Source organism: Porites lutea, chromosome 1 (genome assembly GCF_958299795.1).
Source record: "Porites lutea chromosome 1, jaPorLute2.1, whole genome shotgun sequence".
Lineage (NCBI taxonomy): Eukaryota > Metazoa > Cnidaria > Anthozoa > Scleractinia > Poritidae > Porites > Porites lutea.
In genome coordinates, this window is record NC_133201.1 from 10,919,608 (window position 1) to 10,943,287 (window position 23,680).

A 23,680-nucleotide genomic window follows, 5' to 3' on the forward strand; every position below is an offset into this window, starting at 1 on the left:
TGAATGTACTGTTTGCCGCATTTTTTGCATTCAATGAGATAGATAATGATTTTGGATTTAATTAGTGACAATTATCTATTTAGTAGCCTAATCATTTTCCGTTTGCTATGTATTCAAACCTCGCGTATGTAAAGTTTATCTCTTATCTGTATTAATTTTTCTTTTTTAGCCCCCGTTGAAGGTTTGTGTCAAACCGAAATATCGGGCAAATATAATTCACCACTTTATTTTTGTTTTCTTCCTTTATTTTTTGTATCACTCTTTCTCCTGTAAGGATCAGTTTACTGTTTTAAATTTTTATTTTTGATTCTGAGCAATTAGGGCTGTCGTGTCATCATACCGCCGTCACTCGACTGTGTGGGTAACTAACCCCTTTGCACTGTCTGAATAAACCTGTTGTCGATGGCTTTCAAAAGGGTTTTTGCTGGTATTATTGACCTTTAAAGTCCGCTGCTAAAGCTTTGACTCCGAATAAGAGCTATTCAAAATGAAAAATGCTTTGCTTTTGAGAAAGAAAATGAAAACAAAGTAAAGTTGACCCAACTAAATGTAATTAATCGGGTATAACCCTTTCAGCGAATATGGCCGAAACTAAACACGATAATTTGCCTTTTGGGGTTTAGTTTAATGTATGGTCGTTATACATAATCCAGCTTTTTTATAAAGCTTCTGCTAATCTATATTGAAGAACAAAAAAGGTGGACGAGGAGCAATTTTAAAATAGCAACATTTAAAACTACCCTACAGGCGCCGGTATGCCATTGTGTTTATGATTTTCGTTCCCCAAGGAGTGGGTATTCAATTTTCCCATTCCTTTCATACCTTTCTGTTTTATAGCTGGCTTTTTATCTGGTGTTCACTGAGTGTTGACCCGTCAGATCAGGGAGCATAAAGTTTTTAAATACCCCCAGATGTCGCGAGATTACAGATAGTTCTTGTCAAAAGGTTTCAAGAAAAATTCACATAATGAAATGCAAGCCCTATGAATTAAGGGTAATTTGAAATATCAGTCAGGAATATGTCTTGTTCGTGTGCGTGTTTTGAATGTCGGCAAGGTGGGTCTATCCGCATGGATGCATACTGCCTTGACTCCGCACTGGGTCAATTTGCTTTGTTTAGGTTTACTCATATAAGTTATGCTCTTTACCGTCAACCGCAGTGTTCAGTGAAGCGCTTATGATGAATGTTTTTCAAGCTGGCACTTGTCAAAGATAAAAGTGCTACGGTGTTCAATTAGCACACTGAGGCAGCTAAAAGGCCTTTCGTAAGAGGGAAGAGGACGGCTGATCCGCAAGTTGGTTTCCGTGACTAAGTTCAAGCGTTGTCATATTTGTTACTTCATCATTCGGTGTATTGAAGATCTATGACACATTGGTTAGTATTTCATAACGATAGTCATCCTGTCATAGGTAAGTTAGAACCACTTCAGTAATAGCTAACTGGCTTTGTGAGAGGTCAATATGGTTCCTCAAGATGAACACGGCCTGATAAATTTTAATTAAAAGGAACGCGGAGGTTAAATGCACAGCTATTTGGACATTTTACTCGAGGAGAGTTCAGTGAAAGCTTTGAAGAGAAAGATACACTGTAGCAGTCGACATATCTTCCTTGCCAGATTTGACACGAATTGCTTGTGATATCCACGCCAGCGAATAGAGCAACTGATTTTCCAAAATGCCCGTTACCAACCTTAAGACAAGCCTTGAAAACAAGGCCTTCTTCGTGAGGCTATCGAAGATCGGCACAGCAAGACATAGCAGAGAACAACAATTTGCTAAGCTATCCAGCTCAAGGCAACAGGAGTTGGAGGAGCTCTACAAAGGACACTCTCCACGTTACAGTAAGGTAGCAAAGACGGACAAAATGGCTAACTTGTTAGTGCAAATTCTTCAAGTGCAGGAAGTGCAGACAATAAAAGAATATACTTTGAGTGGGTATACCTTTAAAGTTCACGTGCTAGAAGACACGGAGTTGTAAAGGTTGCGGCAATCGTGGTGCTACGAGATTTGTGCAGTAAGACATTTGTTGTATAAGAAAAACATCTGTTGAAGTACCATTTAACTGCGTAGCCCTCAGAAGTTAAGACAATTATAATAATTGGGTTAGACCTACGTGCGAACAAGTACATTATTTATTTCGATTCAAGTAAGCTTCAACTGAGATAGTATACTTCCAGAAGTAGAGGGACAGAGAGGAAAAGAGTTCCTGACTGAAGGGGAAATAAAAGGGACACAGAAAAAAGAAAGGTTTGACATTGAGCCTTGCAGCTGTGTTATAACTGTTCATCAAAATTCATTTCGTCGGCCATCCATTAACATTTTGTTGAGGTTGAGTTGAATTTCACAAACAATGCACACTGCTTGTCATAACATAAAGAAAACATTTTAGCGCTAAAGAAAACATATCTCCCTAAGAGACAATGTGTTCATACCTGTGAATTTTGTATTAGCAGAGGTGTTGATGTAAATATCTCAACTAAACTTTTTTAACTTGAGAGGGGGTTCCGCTTTCGTTCCTTGACTCAAAATACGTAATGTATGAGGAGGGCTATTTTTTTCGGTGTCTGTAAAGTTGTACTATCGAGAAGGGAATCTCAAGCATCAGTAGCATTTAGTGGGAGATAATTACATTTTATCCAATCATTGTTTATTCTTTATCTTTATTTAATTTAGTTATTTGTGCATAAGGGTCCACCTTTTACAAAAATAGTAATCAATAAATTTGGGTAAATTAAGTAACAATATTTATTTTTCAGCATATTTTTCCATTTGCTACTAACGCCTTACATTTTACCGTTAGTATGGACAAGCTGATACCAGTTGGCAATGTTCAATAAGTTGCACATTAATGGACAAAAATTTTTATTCGCTTTCAAGCCACAAACTGTGTTCGCAATAATAGGTTGAGTAAGATCTTCGGATTAAGAAACTGCCTTAGTTTGCTTTTTTCTCCAGTAACCGAGCTACCACGAAAATATTATTATAACTGAATTAGATTTTAGGATTATTAGGGGCACTGATAAGTACGCCGGGGTCATCAGTCCGAACTATGAAGAATCCAATCATATCACATGAAGAAAAATAATTGGTAATTAATAATGAAAACAGACTGGCGAACTTCAAAGACGAAAACAACGAAAAAATAACCAAAATGCAATTCTTAAAGTATTCAGACTGTAGAAACTAGAAATATGGCGGTATATATAATGCTAACCGACTCCCTAATTAGTTGATTAACTCTGCCAAGGGAAGGACTAGTTCGTTGTTTCATATTGTAGTATGGTGGCACTGTCCAACGGTTTGAGAATATCTTCATATAGCAAGGCGAGTTTCTCGTTGCTAAGCATTTTAGCGTTAGCAGTTAGGCGGGAATCTTGCAGAACTTTAACAGGATCAATAGTGGATGCAAGGCAAGGTACGCTAGCTTGCCGCTTCAGGGTCTTGTTATAACTTTTGCAGCATCTGTTGGATTCTGGCTCAAGCACACTGGACGATCTTGCACGCCTTCAAAACAACAACAACAACAACAATAATAATATTAATGATAATAATAATAATAACAATAATAATAATAATAATAAATGAGCAAGTAAATCAAGCAAGTAATTACTTGATAACACAACCTGCAAATTGCACTTAAAAATGCGAATTTATCCTTGTTTTGGTTACAAAGTCATTTTTTGAAGTTACTCGCACACCGATGTTATTCTTGACAGATTAACCAAGATGAAAACATTTCATAATTACAAAAAAAAAAAAAAAGGAAAGAAAGAGAAAAAAAAATTAAGTTGTGTCTAGATTTAGCTAATCAAATTAGAAAGTACGCTCTAGCAACGGAGAAATTTATACATGGAATAAAGAGGTTTACAATTTAAGAATTTTTTTTTATTTTGACAGTATGGACCGTTTACTCAGTGCAAAGTTCATGTTCATTTTCTTAAACAGTATATTTTACTGAAAAAAAGGCATAACGACGTTGTACTCTACTAACTTTTACTTCATTCTGGTACCACTTTTTCAATCCCTCTCCTACCTTCTCTGGTGCTTATGGACTTCGTGTCCTTTACCATCGGCGCCCGCTAATGCATTCCGCTGTTGTTGCTTCTCTATTTCCTCAAAGATATCTGCCCAGCTCTGAAATTCGTCTATATTAATCGACACGCTCATAATTTTGACACGTTAAGAACGTTGCGCTGCTCACGGTGTTGTAGATTTCTGGGCGCCACACGAGTGGAATTTAACTTGAAATTCTGCCGAGTTTCGAATATTGCTAAATGCGAGATTTAATTCGCTGACGAAAGAGTTTGCATATTTATACTTACTAATTACGCAGAAAGTCTGATTGGTGTTAAAAGCAACGTTCATTGTGATGTCAACAAAACGTAGGGTATCAACACGAACATCCTTTTAACGGTTCCTTTTAAGGATTATATACCCATCTTTAAAAATAAAATGAAGTTTGGTTGGTTGGTTAGTTGCTTGACGTATGTCAGAATCTAGGGATAAGATCTCTTACGCATAAACTTATGCCATCCGTAGAATACCAAATTCAATTTGATTCTAAGCTGGACTCTTGAAATTGTAATTTCGTTTACATCTGGGGAAAAAAACAAAAAAAATCATTTGCCTTATCCATACAATTCCGATTTCATTTCAAAAGGATTTTTTGTTTTGTTTTTTGTCATGGAAAAAAAATTAAAATAAATACATAAGTACTACCACTACCACTACCACTACCACTACCACTACCACTACCACTACCACTACCACTACCACTAGTACTACTACTACTACTACTACTACTAATAATAATAACATCAAGGCCGGAACTAAAAAAAAAAGACACTTAATTTCGATTGAAAAAACTTCATTCCACTAAAAATATATCATATATTCGGAAAAAAAACTCCATTAAAAAACGGTTCATCTCAACTAAACTAAATTAACGAGCTCACACACGCTTGGGTGGCGTTTAAGCGGCAGTCATCAGTGAAATCCCCTTGTGGAATTTTGTGGAAGGGTGTCCTAAAACCTCTTACGCATATGTGTACGAACCTTAAAATCTCAAAAGAAAGCAATGTTCTAATCCAATTAATAGTAATGCGATAAGGTTCCTCATTCTTTTCTGAGAGCTTCTCGGCTAGGCTTTTGAGAAAGCAGTTGCAGTCAGCTCCCATCCCACCGTTGGTTCCAAAAAGCTAGGGAAGTGAAAGATTCCATTTCAATGTCCAGCACCCTCTTTTTGTACTTCCGCTTTTTCTCCTCCTACTGCTCCTTAAAGATTGTGGATGTTTCTTTTCCCTGGTTGCACTTGGAGTAAACATGCGTTACTCTGACATCAAAAAATGCTGTAACTCCGCGAGCCAAAAGCCCCCTGTCTTTAAGTCTAGTCTTGCCTTAGGGCTTGGTTCTGAGGTTGGATCGCTCATTATCGAGAGGTTGTAGTTGTGGTTCGATTTCAACGTTGGTGCAAACCTTACCAATAAGTGAAGTAAGTAGGTTGCGAACACCATCGTGTCTCTGCGCCACGAAACCGCGCTTCTTGCATGATAGGGCATTGCAGACGGTATACTTGTCACCACAAACACACTTGCTTGGTAAGTCGGACAGGGGCATATTATACCTTAAACGCAGACGGAGTCTCTGAATTCTTGTTTATTCAGCACTAAGCCTTCATCGACAAGAGGCACAGCGGTAAGCCATGAGTTCGCACCCTTGTCTCTCGATTGGTTAACTGACCGCAGCAGATCCGAGGGTAGAGTGGAATCAATACTTTCCATTCTCGATTTCACCGACGCAGTTTTCAAGGCTTGATGTTGTCTTTTTAACTCCTCCGTGGAATTCTCGCCTGCCACCATGAACATGCTCTGTGTGGTAATAGAATCTACGTGCGGTGCTGTTATTAACGCAGAAGCAGCAAACTGCTGTGGAGCTTCAAACCGGAAGTCGGGTACGCCTAGCCCTCCTTGAGCTGGTGTCAAAGTAACAAGGTGACGAAGATCACTAGGGAAGGGCTCCGTTTGTCCCAATAGTGTTGGGAGAAGTATCTCGTCGATCGCCTCTTGTATAGGGGAGGGGGGTGAAGAGGGGTATGCAAATTCACTTAGGCCCGATCCGTCGATCCGACTTAATTTTTGTTCAAATCCGAATCCGTGTTACTTTAAAAAATTTTCGTGGTATATAGAAAGTCAGTAGCGTTGTAGCATGAAAAAATGAATTACTTAATATAGTTGTTCTGTAATCGCAACAGATGCGGTACTTCATGTTTAAGAAGTTTTCGTTACAGCTTCAAAACATTAAGCATTAGGGACAGAGCTTATAATGTTTCTTCCAACAATACAGATTTGACTAATCAAATAGTCTGCAAGCTTGCAAAATGAAAGAATCTGGTATTACGTAAAAGATTTTTCAATAAATTTACTTACTGACATCACTTTAGACATGCTTCTAGTCGAGCAGCAAAAATCGGAAGAGGCAGAACTCAACTTCATGGTAATTTGCTTACCAGTAAGTATATTCCATGTTTCATCTTAGAAGTCTTGAGACCATATTCTTTTTCACATAAACATGTTCCCACTTGGCAACAGACGGGTAAAAGGGTTAGCCAGGGCAAACTGCATTTGTTTTCCGGTGCCGATACAGAGTTTCATTTACTCGTAGCTTGTCAGTTTTATACTCAATGATCGTCAATCCTAGCATTAAATATAAGGAGCAAAATCCAGTTTATCATTTCACCGATCAATTTGTAAATTTGATTTTTTTATAGTTAATGAGTCGCTGTCAATCTTAGAATTAAATGTGAGGGCCCAAAAATCCAGTATAACAGTCCAGCGGATGTGATTACGGAAAATAACTCTCATCTTACGAAATGAATGTTGGAGGCGTTGTGGGCTAATGGTTAGTGCGCTGGACTCTGGATCGGACGGTCCGAGTTCGAGCCCTGGCCGGGGCACTGCGTTGTGTTCTTGGGCACACACGTGTATAAATGGGTACCAGTGAAATAATGCTGGGGGTAACCCTGCGATGGACTAGCATCCCATCCAGGGGGGAGTAGAAATATTCCAAGCTGCTTAGTACGAAGCTTTACCTTTTACGAAATGGGTCTGTTGTTTAGTCGAACTTGTCTCCCAAAATGAGTGGAAACTCCAACAGGAATACTCGGGAGCCTCTGTTCAACTTTATAGTGATGCTTTCTCCTAGCCCCAGCTCTTTTGCAGTTACGTGTAGCCCAGCAAAGGTACTGCAACACCAGATCGGTAAAACAACTAATTTGACGATTTTCAAGAAGATATTTGTCTGTAAAATGGAGCTGCCGTTAGCGGGAAAACGTAGAAGCATTTGTATGAAATCCAAAAGTAAGACTTCTCGCTTCTCAAACTTAAATGGTTAACTGTTTTACTAGTATCTTTAGTTTGTAAATCATAGAAATTTCAGAATGCCAACTTTCCTCAAATTATAGAGCTTCAAACTCCCGACTTCTACCATACATTTAAATTGTAAATTTTGCCGTGTTTTCCCTCAACCAAGATGGCGACAGAAACCGTGAAAAGGTCTATTAAGTTAACGATCAATACAAGCAAACTAGCTGAAATAGCTTCGATAAACATAATTTATATCAGTTCATGTATAAACCAAATATACAACTTACCGAATGTGCTCTCGTAGCTCCACCACCCTTCCCCACTGAATAAAGACAAACCTGAAAGGGGCCCGCTGTCTCTTTGATCTTCCCTCAAAAATCCAGAAACAATTTTTTCCAACAATTCGCCTCAGGACCTCACCAACGCCAGTAGGTCGTATTCCAGGGTTTTTGTCCAAGGGGATGAGTCTGCAAGAGGTATAGCCTTCCAACAAAGATGGATGGTAAGCGATCTTTAACAGATTTCGACGGCTATCTCCTCTCTCAAAACCTTGCCCTCGGCCTTGAAATTCTTGGAGCAAAGGATTCTTCGATATAGTTCGGCATCCATCCCCGACGGCCCGGCTGAGCCCTTTGTTGTGGTTGCAGCATCAAAGATCAGTTTCTCGTCGATTAAGTCAAAAACACCAGGAGGAATGTAATCAATGGGCCCGTATAATAAACTCTCATCCGCGATATCTGCCGCTTCCGGGTGCTTCCCCTTCAGCCGTTCTAGGCTGTTGAGTCTAGGGATGTCCTGCTTGACCCTTCTCTATTTCTAGACCCCTGTCCTTAACATCTAAGTTCCTCATTCTTGGGGGTCTCGATCCCCTTAGGCATATATAGGAACGCGCTCCGCAAAATTGCAAAGGACACTTTCGCACTGACCCATGAAATTTTTGTGGCGTAGCGCTCTTGCTTTTTTGCAGATAATAGCTCGGCTAATCTTGAGTGGTGTCTCAAGCATTCGTCAGCCATCCCTCCCGTCGTTGTAAATACCAGTGGGGTGAATGTGCCTTGCTCTATTTCTGTGACGCGAGAGTTGTATTTTCGCCTCTTTTCATTTTCATGAATCCTGTAGATTTGCTTGGGGCTAAGATCTCTATACGAGTCCGCATTGGGATGACACACCCTTATATCGAAAAATGCAGCCCTCTGTCGCTCCCAGAAACCCCTACAGTGGACGTCAAGGCGTAATAATAATAATAATAATAAAACAGAACGAAAATATTGTTTAAAAAAAACAAAACAAAACAAAACAAACAAACCAACTAGTAATAGCTGACACTGTGGTTGCCACCGCTCTGTATGTTGTCGGTCAATAGTATTCTTGCTCGTTGTGTAGCTCTTTGATATATACCGATTCAGAATTAAGATTTTCACACATATTCCATACAATTATACAATAGGTGAGATAAATACGGGAAACGTAAGGTTCCATGCACAGTTTCTGTTCGATTTACACAGCTTTGATCAAAACATTCTCAGTTTAATTTCGAGAATACTTTATTCTAAACCATAGAGAAGACTTAATCAGAAGTTTTACATTCAGTTCATTTTATTTGCGGGAAAGTAAGCCTTAGAAATAAAAAGGACGTTCAAAGATCAATTCACGCTCGCCATTCTAGTCTTATTTTACACTTAATAGCGGAAGGACATAGTGAGCAGGGGATAAGCCAGCACAGAATTTTATTGTCGGCGAATTTCTGTAATCGCCCATCAGTTCTGCTAGTGATAAGCTAGCCGTTGTTGACTCGTCTTGCTTGTTTGAGGCTGAGTCTTATTCAGGTCAAAGAGAGAGAAAAAGTGTCGGGCAAGGTTTCCAATCAAAGATTTGTGAAATCGTGTCTTGCAAACTCTCCAAGCGTTTATATATACACAGTTATACGCATGCACCTTATAACTTCATCTGCGCTTGACTAGTGTCTTTTGTCCATAACTTTCAAAACAACTGCTCCACAGAATGTCACTGAAAACTCGAAACGCAAAAGAGTATCCAAAAATGACTGCACAATAAATGTCACAGAATCTACCTTAAAGCGGTCTGTTCGGGATTTTCTGTCTTTACGTCATCCTAACCATCTCGTACTTGCAGGCGCAAACAATAGAAACGTCATCATTCTCTACCGATTCTTCCCGGCCCCGAGATTTTTTTCTGACGTACTGACTGTATATTTCAACGGTGGGTACTTTCATTAATATACGCGAGAGATACTAGCTAAGAGCTAGTTATTTTATAGTAAATGTACTGGATTTTACCGTTTGCTTCACCTATTGCGATATATCGCTAACTATGTATATAAATCAATGATAAATAAACGTTGAATTACCTTACCTGTGGTGTATAGTCGTCCTTTTGCCTCAAAAGCGGTTTTTTGAGCGATTTTGAATGAATTTGAGTTCGCTGTTGACTGTTCCATATAATAGAAGGACAAGGGAGGAATCCTTGTTTTGAAAGGGTTCCAGCGCCGGAGCGATTCCCCCCCCCCCCCCCCCCCCCCAAATCGCATCGCTCCGCTTTCAAACTTCGCAGCATAAAGGTCAAAAGATTCAAGATTCTTCTCGTACCTTCCAATCGAAAATCCATCCAAACGGCCCGGAGCAAGCCCTCGAAGAAAATCAAAATCCCACAGTATTCGAGCGACTGGAATGCGTAGCAAGATTCATACGTGCCAGCCAGAAACCGTCCCGCTGATTGCCTCTTTTTGATTGGACGGTCGTTAAATACAAACGCTTACCAAGTCTTCTTCGTCAGTTATTATTTAACTATTGTTTAACGATATCCAATAAAAAAAAGGCAATCAGCGGGACGGTTTGTGGCTGGCACGTATGAATCTTGCTAAGCATTCCAGTCGCTCGAATACTGTGGGATTTTGATTTTCTTCGAGGGCTAGCTCCGGGCCGTTTGGATGGATTTTCGATTGGAAGGTACGAGAAGAATCGTGAATCGTGACTATACACCACACGCAAGGTAATTCAACGTTTATTTATCACTGATTTATACACATAGTTAGCGATATATCGCTATAGGTGAAGCAAACGGTAAATCAAGTACATTTACTATAAAATAACAATCGGCTACATAAACAGATTGTGTGGGCCCCCTGTGCTAAGAGTGACTCCTCGGGATTTCGCCTTCTGGGCGAAATCCCTGCGGGGGCAAAATGAATATCAATCAATAAATAAAACAAAGCAAAACAAAAACAAAAAAAGGAGGAAAGAAAGAACGAAAAATTGGGGCTACATCGTCTGCGCCACAAAAGGAAATTAATTTCCTGTAAGTCCGTCAGCGAAACATCGCTGACACCCTTGTTTCTAGGCGTCTCTTTTGTATTCTTTACATCTCGTCAGGTAACGTCTTAAATTGGCCACTTAGAATTTGGTGTAGGCTTAACACAAAAACCCAAAAACATGTTCTTTACATTATCTCCATCTGGAAACTTCCATTTTCTTCTCTTAAAATCCTTCCAAAATCATCTCTTTTTTCAGTTCCGAGCATTTCTCAACGATTTCTAACAGGCATAAAAACATATTAAAAATTGTCCTTTGAAAACAAGTGAAAATCCAAGAAAAACTGACCAAGTTTCATGTGTCAGCTTATATATTAGCTTCGACGACAGCGAAGGCAACAAAAACGTCACTTTTGAAACTCAAACTTTTTCGCGTTTATTCCAATTCACTGAATATGTCGCACGTAGGAAAATTTCCCTGGAGTTGATTTCTTGGCGACCGCACTCAAGTTTAGAAAGAGAGAGAAAAAATTCTTCGTCGCTTGTTTACGTCCTCCATAAAACGTGAAATTAGGCATTTTCACGCTGTAGTCGTGCAGTGACGGCAGAAAAACGTACAAGAGAAACGTGATGGAAGTGCAAATTTGTGGTTTTCCGTGATACACCAATTTTTTTTTGTTTTTGACGTTCTCGTTGCTGTCATCGTCGTCCTTGCTCAGCAACATCAACAACATCGAAACCTTTACCCCCCAAAATACCAAAATTATCAAACTTTGGGAGAAACTTTTCTTTATTAAAATAAGTAAAAGATAAGAGAAGTAAACCGACAGTTTATAAGTAGCAAAACACACTCTTGCGAAGAAAATGCCATGAAAACGTCAATCCAGTATTTTTCAAAAGACTGTCTGGTTTTGAGAGGAAAGTCTTGAAATTTTTTGCTTTGTATAATGTGCCCTCTACGCTATTCCGAACAAGGGGCCAGTGTTAAACAAATGGTTTCTTACGTATTACACGTTTAACTGTACCTTTTTAGAATAATTTATTAATTTATTTTAATTTTTGTATTGCTCATTCATTAACCAAAGCATTCTGTATCAGCTGTGGCATTTCATTTTACCTTTTAATCAAAACCTTTCGCAGTGTAGATAAACAACCTTGAAGGAAGTACCCTCTTTTCAAGGAATGAGGAATTAATGCCGGCCTTCCACAACACTGTGAACTCTGAAAGCTCTCAAACGCTTATTTAAGTATTTTTCATAAAGTATTTCTGTAAAAAAATAAAGGACCGGTCCCCATATTTCGAATTCTGCAGTATTCTATTTAAAGCATGCTTCAAGATTACCGGAGCAGGCATGCATCGTCACGCACCGATCATCGGTCCTTTGCGTTTGCTTGATAAACAAACTAAAACTATTATGATTAAACATAAATAAATTTTAAAAATAGCCGCATACAGTCGTGTAGGATCCAAGACAGAAAGGATCTGGGTTTCGAAAATCGGTTGTTTTTCCGTGATCCGCACTAAAGAAGCACAATATTTGACGACAAAGCTTTGCAATTGTGAAACCTATCCTCGGTTTAAACTTATCGAAACATTCTTAGACCTTATAGCTTTTCCTCTCCATCCTCTTGCTGAGATGTCTATGGCATCTCAGCAATGACGAATAATCCGCCTTTCAGGTTGACATTAAGCCACTTTAAAAGAAGGTCAAATGGTAAAAATAAGCTATCTGCACCATCGTGGAGACCCAGCAAAATTCTGCTCATTTCCGCAGGTGCTCATTGTTTCTTCGTGGCCAAACTGGACCAATTAGGAAAAACGGTATGAGTAGACAAATGAGCCTGATTCTTAAAGACTTCTTTTTTTTTGTTCAATAATTATTTAAGGCATATCATCATTGCCGACAAAGAAATAAATTGCCCTATAATTATCTCAATAATCCTCCAATAAAACGGGTAGACGAGATATTACAGAAGATGATATTTCTCAAGTTATAAAATATCCATGCTTGAGTTATAGTTCGGTATCTTCGATCACAAGGACTTTGAACCTGCTGTTGTTGACTGTATATTCCACGACTGTTAGTTCCTCTTGCTTTTGAAGAATCTGCTGTAAAACGTTGATAACCTCGAGTTTTGATGCCGATCTTTCGTTAATGCCAGCCACAGGCTCCTGCTTTGTACCACTCGCCGAATAACTAGCCTTTCTACTCGCGAATAGATGCGACGAGGTAACCGCTTTTTCATTTCTCAAAATATTCTCAGTTTCCTCCATGATTCTGTCAAGATTTGTCTTTAGTTTTGATATGGCATCGCGACGATCCATTGAGCTTTTCATAGCCAATCTAGAATGGTCCACTTGCGCGTATTCGGTTAATTGTTCCAATTCGTATTTTTGTAGTACGTATTTGATACAGGGTCTTGCTTCAATCACTGACAATAATGCAAATAGGCACTTTTCGTGTTAAAGTGTTCTCTCTCCTAGACGGCGTGGATAGCATTATCCAATAACTCTTAGTTACACCCCGACATTCTTTTAAACTTTGCTCTTCCACTCAACCAAATTAATCCGCGAGTGACAGTTTCGCCTAACCAAAGAATCTAGAGGCTGGCCGGCCACACAGGTTTAAAACAATCATGATCACGAGTAGATGGCGTGGATTAATAATATGCTTACAAATTCCGCGGTATTTCAGTTTCAAAGCCGATTCTCATATTTGTTATCTATTAAACAGATCTGTATATTGACTATCGAGGAATCGGAAATTGCCAGTCGAATAATATCAAATGAATAGGAATTTTGTGGAAGGTCGATCCCATTCGGCCGTCATCAAAGCCGATTATTGATTTCATCGGGGTCAGTAGCAAAAGTAAGCGTACATGAGAGTGACATTTATTGCCTCGGCTCTCGTCAAGCAGCAAAACAGATTTCAACAGTGATTAATTGAGCTAATGGAGAGTTTGTTATCGAAACTGCAGCAAAACATGATAAAGAACCAACAAAAGGTGTGTCAAGTGTGTGTCTTCAATCTACTCTGATTTGCGGTAAATAGAACAAAGTCATTAAGAATTAAATCTTAATGGGCTTATGGATTCCAAAGCACGTGAGATAAACCCTTGTGAAACAATAACAAATAAATTTGGAATGTTACTAATAAGGGGAAAGAGCACGGGGAACGCCGGGAAAATGAAGAATGGGAACTGAAAGCAGAGAAATGGACAAACTGTGTTACTGACAAGTTAATAATTTTCATTTCCACGCTCCCCAAAACCTGGCGTTTTAGTAACATCCATAAATTTGACGTTGTAAGTGAAGAACCGACAAGAACTGGTCCGAAAATATTAAAATAATAGTAATAATAATAATAATAATAATAATAGTAATAATAATAATAATAATAATAATAATAACAATAATAATAAATAAATAACATGACGTCACTAAAATTCAAACTACAAAACTATCGATCGTACTCAGATTTTACTTTCATGGTGTATTACAGCAGCTGAAAACTAATTTTCAAACAAATTTTCGCTTCAAAAAGGTTCTTGGTTTTGTAATAAAGTACACTTGAATTTCTAAGCTTTTGCGTGACTCTGCATTTTTATGACGGTCGAGAGAGCTGTCACTTAAGTTAAAGAAGTGACTTTTTTCGGAGAATTTTGCTATCTAATGGGTTCAAGTGTTAGAAAAAGTATTACTTTAATGTTTATGAATTCCTCTAGGAGTAAATTCACGCTTTTGTAGCAAAACTCGGTAACAGATGTTTCTGCGGGTTTCCGCCCGCCATGTTGGAGCTCATCCGGATGAGCTCCAGCATGGCGTCTCCATACAAAGCTCTATAAATTTGGGTAAAACATTTCCTCGGATATCTCGTATACGAATTATTCCTTCGACCCAACTCTTGGCGAGGGTCTTTGTATATTTACCTGCTTTCATTTCCCAGATTCTGGAATTTATCTGTCGAATGGTTTTGATTTTTATTTTGATCTATTTTGGATGGCGTGACACTGAAAACCAGCAATACGTCGCTTGGAGTTTGGGAATACAGTAAAACTGAACAAGATAAGAATCTATTTGACCTTTCTACACATTTACATGGCATGAGTCAAGTGTTAACCTGCTGAAAATTAAAATGTGATTTTCACGGTACTTAAATATAATTATATATAAATAAAGCAGAAAACTGAATCGCTTTAAGGGTGGATTCATTTGCAACATACGCGTACAGCTGTCAAATTTGCCCACTGGAATTTTTTGTTTTTTTAGGCTTAGAAACAACAAAAAATTTCAGCAAATGAATCCATCCTTAATGATAGCCCATGGGGAGTGCGAAAAGGAGGGGAACCATTTGACTTACCAGCAGTAACTTTCGGTTCTTCTAGTGTCGTGTTTGCTGTTTGCCTTTGATTACAGAAATTGCAAGGTTACAAAGTTAATGGATGTCTGCGTACTCCACATAGCGGGTATCAGAAAATTGTACTAAACAGTTTACCAAATTTTGTTACCCATAGTGCTCGGCTGCGTGCGCTTCGCGCGCGCGAGAACTCCGCTATCACATGGAAGCCAATGGGGGGGGGGGGGGGGGGGGCTATGCTATTTATGCTATTTATGCTATTTTCTTTGGCAACATTGTTATATTATACCTAATGTTATCCGACGTGAAAACCAACAATACGGTGAAACTCAATTTGCCCTGTCTCACACCCCGCCCCATCGTGACTAAAGCGAGTTATATAAGCTAATTAATTACAACAGACTGCCATGAAAAGTTGTCCCTTCTGCGGCATCTAATCTCAACCAACAGTTTGCTTATCTCAACTAATAAAAAGCCGTTTCAGAACGAACTATATTGTATCGCTTTTAATACTTAAGTGGGACAAGGGTATAATAGGAGAAGTAATAAACTGCTGGGGATGGGATGGGAGCGTTAGTTATCTCTTGTCCCGGCCTGTAACTCTGAGAAGATACCCATTGTTGCAGTGAGATAACCATTATTCAAAAAAGGGCCTCTTACACGGTCTTAGAATATTCTGTGATACGGTAAATTAACATGATGGTGACAATTATTCAGTGGTAAAAAGCAGTTCACGAGTCTATACATCAGTAAAGCTAGTATTATACTCAGAGAGTGGTGTTAGAGTTCCATTAAGTAGATTCTATTTGTGGTCAGATTAGGTTACTGTAAAACGACGTCGTGTTTTGACTGTTTTGTTTTCAATATGACTATGTTGGTTTACTTAAACACAGTACTGCAAGGTGATGTCCGTGCGTAATTAATGTGAAGAACCAACCTTTTCTCTCATTTAAAAGCTGTATTTGAGATGCAGGTGCTATGCAATGCAGCGATTAATTAAAGTTTCGATTCATATCTATAGAAACTAAAGCAAACATCTGGGCTTCTACAGTTGGCTTTTGTGCAACTTTGAAATTAAAATACACCAACGTTTTAAGGTCTGGAAAATTTGCATAAGTAAAAAGAAAACAATCATAAGCGGAGCCCTTAGGAGTTGGTCTTTTCTGGAAGCTTCGCTTTCTGTTGCTAGTGATGAATATTTACATGTGCCTCTAGGTCTACACTTGTTTCAAGGTACGTGTGCGCCCATTTAGATTTCTGATCATGATTAAGCCACTCTTGTATGCCAGTAAAGTTCTAGGTAAGTGATGGCCTGGATGGATGAGTGAGGGCGGTGGAAGCATTTTTGTATCGCCGTCTGTTGATGAGTGGCTCGCGTGATGTTCAAATGAGCGGGAAAAGAGGAAAAAAAATTCTAAAATGACGTCTTTGGCCCCATTTTTGCAAAGTTTGATTCGAGAAGAAAAAAATGTCCTTGTACGAAATATCTCGAAATTCATCATATATCTCTAAAGGTTGATTTCGACTGACCCGATTTTGGCTACGCACGTTAGCGCACGTAGATTTTATTGACGTAAATAGAATAGAAGCAAGATAAAAAGTGCTGAGCTTAAACGAGAAGTTGAGCGAGGTTCAACTTTTACACTTACGAGCGACCTTTCATGCATTGCCTCTACTTAATTTTCCGCAACGTAAATTTTACGCACGTACCCACGTAAAAATTACACGACACTGGAAATCAATCATAACCCAGTTTATTCCGCATAGAGCTGAACGCCAGGATTGTGGCCTTGCGTAAATCGTCTAATCCTCAAAAGTGAACGTTACGGATTAAACAACATGCTCTTGAATTTTCAAGTGCTCTGCGTTTAATCAAATTATTTACAGTGTGCGTCCGTGGGGAGCAGCAACGCTAATGTTATGCTGGCTCTCCAGCTTCCTTTCTTAACTTCTGAGGGTGACTAAGGTTAATTTGCTCCTAAAAAGCAAGGAGGGAAAAGGAAAAATGTCTTAGTCTTTACGCATCAATTTTCTCAACTTACTTCTTCATTGATCTGCATTTAACAAGTATAGTCATCATAGAATAAACTGGCGTATTAAATTATTCTGCCATTGATACTGCCTACAGTCGCCTCTATGCTTTTATTTTCTCCTAGAAAATCAAATATTTCAAATACATCTGGCGCAGTGAAAGTTAACTGAGCTATTGTGCATCAATGTGTAGAAAAACAAAATCTTCCACTGTTTGCTGAAAAAAGGTATTCCTTACACATTTAATAATATACACGAAAAAATTACTCAATTCTGATTGGCTGAGAAAGGAGTGCAGCTCTTCTGTAACACGAGTGCAAAATGTGTAACACGAGTGCAAACTTGTAACACGAGTGCAAATTACAAATGCTTTCTGATTGGCTGAAAACACAAAAGAAACCAACAAGAACCAATCAGATTAGAGCTGTTTTAACAACACAGATTCAAGAAAATGGCCATGGTTTTCAGCAGACGACGACGGGAAGAAGTTAAAAAAATATATTCCAAAAAAACCCAAACACGGTAAAAAGTACGTCTTTCTCGCTAAATGTATTGAAAATGCGTTGCTAAGAGAAAAATACTGTCGACAAAATCGAGGAAAATGAGCCAGAGAAACTAAAAAAACAAGCTACTCATAACAGACTACGCTAAAGTAAAAAAATAAAGAACAAAATCGGTTGCAACCACACGCAAACCATGACAGCTACACTCTTCAGGCATTTAAATGAACAAGGATTATTCAATGATAACAACAGGGATTTCAATTCATGTTTGTTATTTGTTGCTCTCTTTGAGTCTTTTGTGGAGCGAAGACCTCTATTAAAACATCCATGTGATGGTCTGTTTTTTTTTTCTACCTCAGTAGCAAACGAAACCGAAAATTTAAACTTCTGGTCCAAACTAAACCAATGGGCGAAAATACCACAACTCACATAATGAAAAGTATTCGTAGCTGGTACTAGCCTTAAAGAAAGTGAGAAAAAAGTTCACGAATCATTGTGCAAGAAAAACAACATGCAGTCAGCTGAAGAAAGCAAAGATTGTAAGTTCAGAACATATGGTCAGTGTCACAGGCCACAGAGGTATAAATTTCCTTAACGACTACGATGAAGCCGACGAAGAAGAGCTACGATGAATCTTGCAGTAGCCCAAATAAAGTAATGAAAACTCCAGCGCTGAGAAAAAGCAAATATTATATTAATACTGACAGTTTCCGACATCACAACAACTGTGGCTCCACTCACCCATCGACGGTAGCGTCGAAAGAAAACAAATTGCCTCCTTCATTTTCGGGTTTTAAATCTCAAAAATTTGTCCATGAATCCAGCTATGATGGGGTCTCAGGAACAGACAATGATAAACAGTCGTTAAAAATCCTTAGCAAGTGTCTTTCATCTTTGGCTGCTCGAAGCCTTCTCCTGATTTAAAAACGGCAGTATACTTCTTGAAAACGCTTCTTGTGAACGCCGAGCTCTCATAATCGAGGATGAATTTAAAAACACTTACTTTTGCTGATTGTTGTAAACCAAGTTATCTTTAACAGGCTGGTGATCATATAAAAAAATCCTTGCACATTTCCAAGTTCTTAGCTGAATGATTTTGAAAGCGTTGGTCTTGAAAAAGTTTGAATTTGACAAAGGTAGTAGTCTGTTTCAGCCAATCAGTTGAATGAACTAAAAACGCGCGCGCTGTCAAAATTTGTTGTCGTAGTTTGTCGTAGTTATGTTTTTCGTGTATATTATTAATAAGTAATCACATGATTTCGAGTGCAATTTGGATTAAATAAGCACTTGTAAATTTTTCAAAGACCACAAAGTGCACTCGCCCTACGGGCTCGTGCACTTTTGTTAGTCTTCGAAAAATTTACTCGTGCTTATTTATTCCAAATTGCACTCGAAATCATGTGATTACCTATACTAATCGAATGCAGACAGAAACATGATACAGAAGTGGTATCCATCGTACAATCGTAACTGATCAACATTTTAAAAAGCAGCCACTTATCTAAAGTGCTATAGTGTTTTGTGGACACTGAAATTATGAACTCAATAAATATGAAAGGAAACGAAATTTAAGTATTTTAAGCCCTTGAGAAATTTAAGTTAAAAAGTACCACTTTGAAGTGATTTATTGAGTGAACCCTTATTCCGGATTATTCCTTGCTCGTGCCTCGACTGGCCCTACTAAATAACCTAATTTCTAGTTGCTTTCCCTTCATACTTCTTGATACTTTTCGCGAATACTATTCGAATACGTAAAAAAGTAGTCTAACTTGGTCAGTTGTTAAACGTTAGGCACTTTTAAAAGTACGCGGCCCGCACCTCAGAATCAATACTGCATGGTTCAATGCTGTTCTCTGCATCCCATCGACGCTCGCAAAACAAAAAGCGGGAATTCGATGATTCCATGCTGTTTTTCGAGATAGGTTACAGTTCGACCAGGAGTGGAAGATCAAAAACCGGCTGCCTGGCAGATTGGTGCTTAATTTTTTTTTTGTTGTTATAATTGATAATAACAATGATAATGATAGTGAAAATGAGAATTATTATTATTATTATTATTATTTTGTCAATAAGGTTTTTGACTATAGTCAATATTCTAAAAGAGAAAGAAGTTTATATTATAGCCTCTTTTTGATTAAGCCAATGTGTAGGAACGTGTTTCTATATTCCCTTTTCTCTCTTATTAGGACACCGTACTTGAGACTGGAAAGACTGCCATGGAGGAGAACATTATAGCTAAAGTAACTCACTCAATACTAGTAACGATGGCATTGCTTGGTAACATCCTAGTCTGCCTTGTCATTCTGAAAAGCAAGGCCTTTAGGTCGCCACTCTATCATCTTGTTGCGAACCTTGCCATTGCTGATTTGGTGATTGTAATCTCGTTTACGCCAAGGCATATCCTGGAAGGACTGTTCCATCATCCTCAAGGATTAGTGGGAACCATTCTCTGTAAGACAATCACTTCCGATACATTCACCTGGGTTGGGGCAGTTGCGTCTTCGATAACGTTGGTTGTAATCGCTTATGAACGCTTCGCAGCTATAACTTCCCCTTTTATCAACCGTTCAAATTTCACCATGAAGACAATGAAAATCGTAATTACTTGTTGCTGGATAATAGCGGTCATTTTTAACATTCCGTTGTTTTATGTGCGGAAGCTTAATCGCCAGCGTGGATTTTGTGAGAGTGACTGGCCCAGTATTTCATATGCTCTTGGTTACAATATAGCTTGGTTGGTAATCATTGGCTTTTTACCATTTTGTCTTATGGCTTTCTTTTATGGAAAGGTCGTTGCAAGTCTACGCAATGAGGATATACCCAGACGACATACATCGATATCCCTGTTGAAGGCCAGAAACAACGTAACAAAGATGCTGGTGATAGTTACAATAGTATATGGTGTCTGCTATATCTCAAATTTAATTCTCTACGTAGTGTGGTATGTTTGGGACGCAGATCTTATGTATACCATAAACAAAGTTTTTCTCATGCTAATATTAATAAATTCATGTGCAAATCCGATTATATACGCTGCGCAAAACCGTCAATTTAGAAAAGAGATGGCTGGTGTTTTGTGCAAATGCTGTAAAGACCCTCGAAATCATAAGATGACACTGACACCCTTGAGAGGTTTCAATCAAAGAAGGGAGACAGCCTGCAGGAACAGATATCTATCGAATGTCATTAGGAGCAACAGAGTAGTAGAACTGTCATTTTACATTGATATGGCAAAGGGTTATACCAGTGGTAGGCACGCAAATGGCAATAACGAAGAGGCAAATAATGAAAAGAATAACTCCACGGTGTCTAAATACAAGGACCAATGAACTACTACAACAATTAAACTATCAGGCTTAGGGCTATGTAGGGTTATGAGGGGCTATGTATGGCTCTGCAGGGCTATATGTATGGGTATGTAGGTCCATGTATGAAGAATGTGTAACACGGTGGGCGGTTGCTAGGGTTTTTTCTCCCGTACCTCTCAAAATTGAGAGTTTTAGGCCATAGACAGAAGTAGAATGCATCGAATGTGACGAAACATGGCAGGGAAGTAGGTTGACAAACTACCTGTTAAGTGGTTTTTATTTCATCCCATGTGATTGCTATTGTGATGTCATAAATGCTGCCCAAATTTGGCATCTGAATAAAAATCCAGGAAAGAAATGGTAAAAATTTACCAATAGTTTTCTGTATAGAATTCTATGATTTCTGGTGAAAACGCCATCTCAATCAGATAAATGACCATATATGGTCAAAATTAGGGTATTTTAAACGCGGCAACAATGAATGTATTGGCACAGGAGCAAGGACAACGTTGATAAAATCAATATTGTACTTTTTTTTAGTTAAGGTATGTGGCGCTATGACGCGTTTTTGTCACAAAATACGTCATTATGTCGTCACAATGACGTAGACTTCTGTAATTCGATACAACATTAATGAGAATTTTAAAATAAAATGATGGCTCATGCATAATTCTTGAAATAGAGTTCTTTTATGCGTCTTTTACATCAATGTGACAGAGTTATTATTTCTTGAAAATTTTTATTAAAAAACTAAGAAATTAATATCCTTAAAGCAAGAAAAATCGGATGAGCACGCGACAAAGTCAACACAAAATCCATCTCAAATCGGCGTGTATTTTGTAATTTTTCTTTAGCACCGATGAAGAAAATTATAAAACGTTTGAGAAACATTTATACGTACAAAAATTCCCTTAATGTAATTTTCTTGACCATAGAGGAAAAATTGTACCTGGACAGCCTTCAAAAACGTGGCTGCCTTGATTGAAGTTCGAAACAGGGCACATTTTTGCGCTCCGCCGTGAATAAACCATAGTTACATTCCTTGAAGGACGATTTCGTGAACAAAAGCTTTTCTTTAGTCCACACACACAAAAAAAAAACTGAACCTTCATTTGAACTTTTTAACGGTGTATTTTTAACCCTGAAATGCGAAACCTTGGTCTTGAAAACCAGCCCATGGTCCGTGCTTTTGGAATGCTTTTTCAGCCAATCAGAGTGCACGTTCTGAACTTTATTATAAAACTAAGAGATATTAACCATTTAAATAAAATTTACTTGTACAATTATAGTAGACTTTTGGAAAGCTAGTCGTTATCTCAAAATGGTCGCTTATACAATGTTTTCTTTTATTTAATCCTCTTTTGTGTGTGTGTTTGTGATTGTTTGATTGTTCCTTCGTTTCCTTCCTTGCCTGTTGTTGTTTGTCGGTCTGTTTACCAGATTGCTGGAGTAATCCTTTCATATTGCCGTTACACTTTCCCTACCGAGCTGAGTAAAAATAGCGATGGCAAGACCAGAAATAAAGCGGTCTTTACAAGGACAAGTCTAATTTATAGCCAATAAGCTTCCAGAATTTCACAAAAAAACGTGGAATTTTAAACTCATATAAGCCTGCAATGTTGAGAGAATGAGAAGACACACGAAAGAAAAATACAGCAGTGAAGACGAAAACTAAAATATCAGACATTTCCCCGAGGAGGAACAAACAAAAAAAACAGCGAGGATTTTTTTAAAAAAGCAAACTTATCATTAAACATTTTCAATGAAGCTGAACCAAGATCGAGTCCATCCTCATTCGAATGTTAAAAAAAATAATAATAATAAAATAAAATAACAGAGGCAATACACACAATTAATAACCCAACCACAGAGTCAAGAATAGCAATTGACGTTCCTGAAGAAATTGAGATTCGGACAATCGTCTTAAAACCCCACACGAATCCCTATATTTCTAAGGTTACGTAACAGTGGTGATGCTTGGCTCATGATCAACTTTGATGCAGTAAGAACAGCACGAACAGCAGCAGCAACAACAACAACAACAACAACAATAGTGACCAGAAACTACTCAACGTTCCCTGAAGTGTTAACGGTTGATATGAGGAAAAAAAAAACACTTCAACAACAAAAACAACGAAACAATAAAAACAAAACAACAAAACAAAACGAAACAAATAAGGGAGAGAGAGAGAATGACTTACACTGATGTAGCGGGAATTACAGTTAGTGTATTATCGGTTCCACCTTATTAATATTTGATGATTAGATCGCACAAAAGAAAAATATATTAACGGTTGTAAATGAATCATCACTAGCAAATAGTTAACAATCTGAATAAAAAAAAGTAAAGCTAGATCTAGAGTTAACTGGATATTATCACTTCACGATGTTTAGAGACAGTTTTTATTATCCCAGTATTTAAGACAAATTCAAATAAAAGATAAAGGCAGAATTATGTAGTATGTATAATACAATACCACATGGACAGTACTTTGTACACTAATTTAATATACGCAATCGTTGTTTTCGTCAACAGATTGTGTTTAATTGACGAGGACCGATAATTATTATTATTATTATTATTATTATTATTATTATTATTATCATTATTATTATTATTATTATCATCGAGAATGATGTAATCAACATGTCACCATCACGGGACAAGGGAAAAAACTGAGTCCCTGCAAGGAATTGAACCTATGATCTGCGCGTCCTGCTTACTGCTAGGACCAGCAGGATCACCATGTGTGTGATAAATAAATTATAGACTTTAAGTTCGGTGATGAAATGAGAAATCATGTATTTGTTTTTAAATAATTCTTTTACTAATGACAAAGCTAACTATAAAA

General features: G+C 38.1%; 1 protein-coding gene across 1 annotated transcript; it reads left to right on the forward strand.

The window, feature by feature from the left end:
• The first annotated feature begins 10,265 nt into the window (after positions 1 to 10,265).
• Positions 10,266 to 20,947, forward strand: LOC140935162 (pyroglutamylated RF-amide peptide receptor-like). Its single transcript, XM_073384696.1, has 2 exons — positions 10,266 to 10,369; positions 19,707 to 20,947. The coding sequence occupies exon 2, from the start codon at positions 19,737 to 19,739 to the stop codon at positions 20,847 to 20,849; it is 1,113 nt and encodes a 370-aa protein (XP_073240797.1). The 5' UTR covers positions 10,266 to 10,369; positions 19,707 to 19,736; the 3' UTR covers positions 20,850 to 20,947.
• Positions 20,948 to 23,680: the final 2,733 nt, after the last annotated feature.